The following is a 6,910-nucleotide window of genomic DNA, read 5'->3' as shown; positions in this document are numbered from 1 at the left end:
TGTTTTTTCCGCCATCCTTCTTTGACATTATGATTCATTTAATGGTTCATCTAGTAAGGGAAGCCAAGTTGTGTGGACCAGTTTGGGCGAGATGGATGTATCCATTTGAAAGAAGTATGAAGGTGTTGAAAAGTTATGTGCGTAATCATTATCGTCCTGAAACTAGTATGGTTGAATGTTATATATCGGAAGAGGCAGTAGAATTTTGCTCAGAATACATGAGTGGGGTTGAAGCAATCGGAATCAGCAAACCACGAAATAACTCAGATGGAGTTGATAAAGGACTACGAGGGAATGGAACAGTGACCACCGTGTCTAGGGCAGAATTAGATCAAGCTCAATTAGTTGTGTTGCAAAATAATCCCGAGATTCAATCATATATAATGTAAGTAGAAAATATATTTCAATCATGTATATTAGAGTAGTGTTTTTCTTTTTGTTGTTTAAACTTTTTGTTATTTCTTTTATGTTTCAGTGATCACATAGAGTTATTACGGTCGATGATTCCAAACAAGATTAAAAATAAACAAAAATGGGTTATAGATGAGCATAATAAAACGTTTTGCCAGTGGCTGAAGAATACAATTTTGACGAAGTTGGGAGAAAAAAATCATGGACTGTCGACTGAGTTGAAGCGCATATCTCTTGGAGCAAGCATTGATGTAATAAAGCATCAAGCTTACATTGTTGAAGGGAAACGATTTCATACTAAGTCAAGAGATGATGCGCGTCTGGTTCAAAATAGTGGAGTAAGTGTAGTCGCAGAAGCTATGCATTTTGCCAGTGCAAAAGATAAAAACCCAATTTCAGGCACAATGACATACTACGGGGTTGTTGAAGAAATATGGGAGCTAGATTATTCATTATTTCGTATTCCTCTTCTTAAATGTTCTTGGGTGGACAACAATACTGGAGTTAAAACTGACGAACTTGGATTCACTCTGGTTGATTTAAGCAAGAAGGGAAGCAAGAACGATCCTTTTATCATGGCTTCCCAAGCGAAACAAGTGTTTTACATTCTTGATCCAGTTAATGATAAATGGTCCATTGTTTTATCAGTTCCCGAGCGGAAGTTCTCAGAAAAAGAAGAGTACGATGAAAATTATGATTTATATCATGACTGTTTCATTGTTGGACAACCGATACATGAACAAGTTGAGAATATTCAGGAACATGATAATGAAAGTGATAGCGATGATCGTGATTATCTTAGAACCGACATCGAAGAAGGAATATGGGTCGATTGTGAATCGACCAGAAATAAAATAAGAAAAAGAAGAAAACATGTTTAGTAAGTTATATAATTCATTAATACTTGTGATTATTTATTTGTATAATGCATTAACACTTGTGATTATTTATTTGTATAATGCATTAACACTTGTAATTTGTGTGATGCAGATGGCGGATAAAAGAGATGACAAAGAGAAACAACAAGGTCGTGGTAAAACAAGAATGAGTTACATGACCCAACAAAAAGCCAAAGGAATCAAGAAAAATCTTCAATGGAACGATTTGGGACAACCAATAGGTGATGTGTATACAAACATGATATCATATCTTGGATCTAGAGTACGAGCCACGATTTCTATCAACTCAGGTGATTGGAGGAAGGTCCCACAAGATTTGAAAGATGGTCTATGGGAGGATATCATTGTAAGAAATTATCATTATGATATTTATTTATTTATTTATGTGTGATATCTAAATTTAATAATTACTTTTCTTAATTATATTCTCAGGGTGGTCACAACATTCCTCAAACCTTCAAACGTGAGATTTTGAAAAAAGCTGGTCAAAAAATGAGAGATTTTAAAAGTGAACTCACTACCGAGTATATCAAACCTTTGGCTGAAATGGGTATGATGGAAGAACTCAAATTTCCCCCAAAGAGGTATAGCGATATAATTGACGAGAGAGAATGGTTACAATTTGTAACTAGTCGTCTAAGTCCAGAGTTTCAAATAGTGCATCAAGAACAAAAAAACCGTGCATTACTAATGAAGTCAAGGCATCGAACCTCTCGTAGAGGAATGGCTAATATAAGAGAAGATTTGGTAAGTATATTTGATATTATAGTTTAAATAATGGTTGATATTATCGCAACATATAACTATAATTATCTTGTACAATGCAGAAAAAAGAACGAAATATTCAAAATCCAGAGAGGTATCAAGTTTGGCTTAGATCGCGTGAAAAAAATAAAGTTCTTGTGACAGAGCTAGACCGACAAATTGCCGAAAAGATAGTAAGTTTTCTAAGGTTTCTGAATCAATATATTGTTTTTATTTATATAAACTAATTTAACCAAATAATATCTTGAGTAGGAGGACGTCAAAGAAAAAGTGATTCGTGGCGAAATTACAGCTCAGGGTCGAGATGACATCTTGACTCAAGCATTAGGGACACCAGAACACCCAGGTCGTGTTCGAGCTGGCGGGTATGATAATTTATAATAGTTGTTTTCTTTTAAGAATTATTTAGATTGGTTTATTGATGGACTTTATTGATTTTTTTTGTAGGTTCACTGCGACCGTTTCCAAAATGTTTGGAAAAAAACATAAAACAATGACTGCAAGAGAGGAGATTGCTCGACTAAAAGCTGAGATTGAAGAGCTAAAAAGACATAAATTTAGCACAGAAGAGGAATTTGCTCAAAATGAAGAATATAATGAGGAAAACGATGAGTGTGGATACAACGATGAAGGGCAATTTGATGAGGGACAATATTATGAGAATACAAGTGATGAAGTCTATCGACCTGCCCCCAACGCAGATGATCATTTTCATCAAACCGAAGACTATCCTTTTGATGAAGATGATGGATCATCAATTTATGAGTCTCCGCCACCACCGACCTATGAAGTTTATTTGTGTTCTGATAATATTGACAATGTGGTGGCTAAAGGTGTACCCATTGTACCAAACATGGGTAGCCAAATTACCGTCCATGGAAATGTACTTGATGATTCAGTTGCGAGGGTTTGGCTTATAGATGTCTTACAAGAAGAAGCTGAGATCCCTATTCCCTTTGGTAACGTACGATATGTTGGGGACGCACGAGACACATTCTTGCCTTGGCCTAAAAATTTAATTGTGGCTTGTCAGGTATAAAATTATTTGCTTAGATATTTAAATTTTATTTTTAAATGGGTACACTATACTGATATGTTTAATGCTATTATGTAGGGTCCATCTTCATCTAATCACAAATCCCTATCTCGAAGCCCACATTTATCATCAGTTGGATCTCACGTAGTCATCCCCGCTGAAATAACTCAACCAGAACCTTCAAATTGGTTAACAGATAACCAATGGGACAAAATTGATATGAGTCTAAAATTCATAGTGAAGGAGTATTATTCCAATAAAGGAATAGATGGGGTTGTACAAGTTCCCGTTGACCCGGAGTTTATAGGAGAACGCGAGGCTATCTTCATCACTTCGGAAGACGTTTATCAAGCAGCCTCCATGGATAATATTGGATCCTCAGCTATGCTGTTTGGTATGAGGTATGTATCAATCCGTTATGTCATTACAAACTATTAGAGGAGTTTGAATATATTAGATATTCATCCGTAGTGAAGTAAGTTCTGAGATGAAATTGTGTGCTGCGGAGATAACAGAAGGTTGAGAACATGTGTGTCTTAGTGAAGTAGGTTCTGCGAATTTTGTGTGCTGCGGTGGCTTATGGTTGAGAACATGCATGTTGTTTGTTGTATGCTTTGTCTGAATTGAATTTATAGGTTCTAATAATTTTGGATATGCTATAGAAACAGAGGAAACTCTGCCCAATTTTTTTTTGACGATATTAATTTATTAATTGAAAATGTAATATGAATGATTGATTCTCTACAGATGCATTTGGGAAAGCATGCACCCAAATTCACGACAATTATATAAATTTTTTGACACCGAACATCTTTCTATTGGCAATGATGAAAGTAAAAACTATACGGTGGATCTTATAGCCAAATGGATGATGACTATGGATAGACGAGGCCAAATATATTTCATTCCTTGGATTGTTGAGTAAGAACGAACTACTTAAACATTATCACTACTATGGTTGAATTTTAATTTTATAATAATCATATTTTATTATTATTTTAGTCGACATTGGATGTTGGTGCTCGTGATGATGCGGGGGATGACCATAATTTTGGACCCTTTAAAAAATCATAAATCTCCACCAATAATTACGGAGGTTATGGAAAAGTAAGTTCTTCATTTGTAATGTATGCATTATTAATTTTTAAAAGTTGAGAGCATAATATGTATTTAATTAATTTTAATTTTTGTAGAGCATACGCACAATGTTTGGAAAATGAATACATCGGCACATTTACAAAATTGGTGAGAGGTTCTTGTCCAAAACAACCTGAAAGTCATGAATGTGGTTATTATGTACTAAGATACATTTATGATCTTGTAAATGCACCGAATCCAGCAGAAGTTATCAAGAAGAAAGTATGTTATATTTTAAACTCTTTTTTGCTTAAGAAAAAATAGATATTGTATTTAATTATCTAATCTATATTAACTTTTCAATTTTGCAGTGGTTTGACAAAAAGCAATTCAATGTCAAAGAGGATCTACTACCACTACAAAGTGATTGGTTAGCTAGATTAATGCCATTTGTTTATGAAAACTAAATTTTTGTATGTATGTAAGATTAAAGTGCTAACTTATATTGGTTAGAATGATTAAAGTCTTTAATTCATTACTAGCCATTTATTTTGTATTAGATATGAAATGTATATATAATAATTTAACAAATTAGTTATACTATTGAAAATAATTATTTATTAAAATTGAAAATTAATTTTTTTTTATTAAAAATGCTCGGTTATCAACCGAAATTAAATATTTTTTTTTTATTGAGAAAGCCCTTTTCTCTGCGGTTGTAGAAAGCCAACCGCGGAGAAAAGAGAGCTTTCTCTGCGGTTCTAGTAAGAAAACCGCAGAGAAAGCTCTCTTTTCTCCGCGGTTTGCTTACTAGAACCGCAGAGAAAGCTCTCTTTTCTCCGCGGTTGGCTTTCTACAACCACAGAGAAAAGTGTAGCTTTTCTCCGCGGTTTGCGTATCACTTTTCTCTGCGGTCGAATACACTGCGCTTTTCAATACTCTCGAAAACCGCAATGTATTGAGTAAAAAAACCGCAGAGAAAGGCCTTTTTTGTAGTAGTGATAGTTTATAAAAGAATACCACTCATTATCAAAGTCTCAGTGGGGACTTGCTTCAAAACCATGCATGTTGGCGCCATAAGTTTTAAAAGAAAACATAGGTTTTTATGCAAAGTTCAAAGAAACAAAAATTAAATAACTGAGTCCCACTGATAATTTAGGAAAGTCTCTTAAAAACAAAACATAATTTAAATGGCATTCTACGATGATCGTTTTTTCGTCCATAGGATTACCCCACGCCATACACTCCACGATGATAGAACTCCTCACATCACCACGCGTGCCATAAGAGATCCTATTTACTACCTGGAAGGAAAGTAAGGGGGGTGAGCTAAAAGCCTAGTAAGGAAGTACAAACAATAAGCAAGTAAGAATACAACAAATACAAACACTAACGTTCATCTAAACCATCATGGCATATCATAACATAATCGTAATATATCATCATTGCATATCATAACGTAATCGTAACATATCATCATATCACAATCATACAGCATACATGATGAGCATGGCTCGCTAGTTGTCCATGTCACCCTATGAGGTAAACAAGAGTCTCTGGTCCTTGAATAACCTCGGCGCGTCCGCCCTAGGAGTTACGTCTTTAGCTATAGTAACTCGTTCGATGTATCTAACATCGTAATTTGTTTGATGTATCTAACATCGTAACTTGTTTGATGTATCTAACATCGTAACTTGTTTGATGTATCTAACATCCATACACATATTATATTCAACATATCATCACATTATGGCATTCATATTTCATAACAATTCATTCATACAACAGTCTTACCATTCATAGCATAAAATCATAGAATCTATCTAACTTCCTTACCTTAGGTCCAAGCTAAGAAATTTTCACAATCTTTCAACGAGCCTATATCATAATCAAAACAACATTTCTTAGGTTCATAAAATTACTATTTTGCCCCTTCCATACAACTCATGTGTGCATGGGCCATGCACACATAATAACAATTACACATAACACGCAATTATTCTTAACTACACATAAAGCCATAAAAGAATAATGCTCATTTTACCTATTTTACATTCATGATCTTTTTATAAAAACCTCATAGTTGAATAATAAACATAATTTTGGACGTAAAAGTGGATTTGCATGTAACATGCATACGTGAGAACATTGCGTAATAGACACGTTTTAAAAACGATAATTCTACATTTCTTACTTTTATTGTTTTAAAATTAATAGACATATAACATGCTTTATTTTTCTTAAAATTTCTAAGTTGATTAAATTCCTCAAAACATTATTTTATTTTATAAAATAATCTGATTTAGCTTAAAAATAAAATATGTGACAATTTCATTCATTAATCCCAAATTACAAAGAATTAACCAAAAACTTGGAATTAATTAAAATACCTATTTTTAATATGTTTCTTTAGAAAAGCAAATTTTAACATTGGTTAATTGTGTTACATAAATGATGTGAGAAAAAATATTTTTAAGTGTGGGAAAAAAATATATTTTTATTTAAATTATTTAAGACTATATTTTTTTTATGTAACATAAATCCATAATTAAATAATTATTTTAAAACTTTTTAAACCAAACTTTCAGCCACTATTTAATTTCTTTAAAAATCACAATAAATAGAATCTAAATATTTTTCTCAATCAAAATAAAGAAAATCATAACTTATCAAAATATGCATTCATACCATTTTAAAATACCATTTTTCAATATTACCATAA

The 6,910-nt window shown here is 33.0% G+C and overlaps 1 protein-coding gene across 1 annotated transcript; it reads left to right on the top strand.

Annotated features, from left to right (window-relative positions):
* The first annotated feature begins 1,856 nt into the window (after positions 1-1,856).
* On the top strand, positions 1,857-4,723 carry LOC133803681 (uncharacterized). The gene is made up of 9 exons (XM_062241799.1): positions 1,857-2,057; positions 2,138-2,248; positions 2,328-2,440; positions 2,523-3,108; positions 3,190-3,512; positions 3,859-4,032; positions 4,114-4,218; positions 4,305-4,470; positions 4,560-4,723. Exons 1-9 carry the CDS (start codon positions 1,857-1,859, stop codon positions 4,653-4,655), a joined length of 1,875 nt encoding a protein of 624 aa, XP_062097783.1. The 3' UTR covers positions 4,656-4,723.
* Positions 4,724-6,910: the final 2,187 nt, after the last annotated feature.

Source organism: Humulus lupulus, chromosome X (genome assembly GCF_963169125.1).
Source record: "Humulus lupulus chromosome X, drHumLupu1.1, whole genome shotgun sequence".
Taxonomy (NCBI): Eukaryota; Viridiplantae; Streptophyta; class Magnoliopsida; order Rosales; family Cannabaceae; genus Humulus; species Humulus lupulus.
Note: the sequence above shows the minus strand (reverse complement) of the source record. Positions and strands in the feature narration are given on the sequence as shown.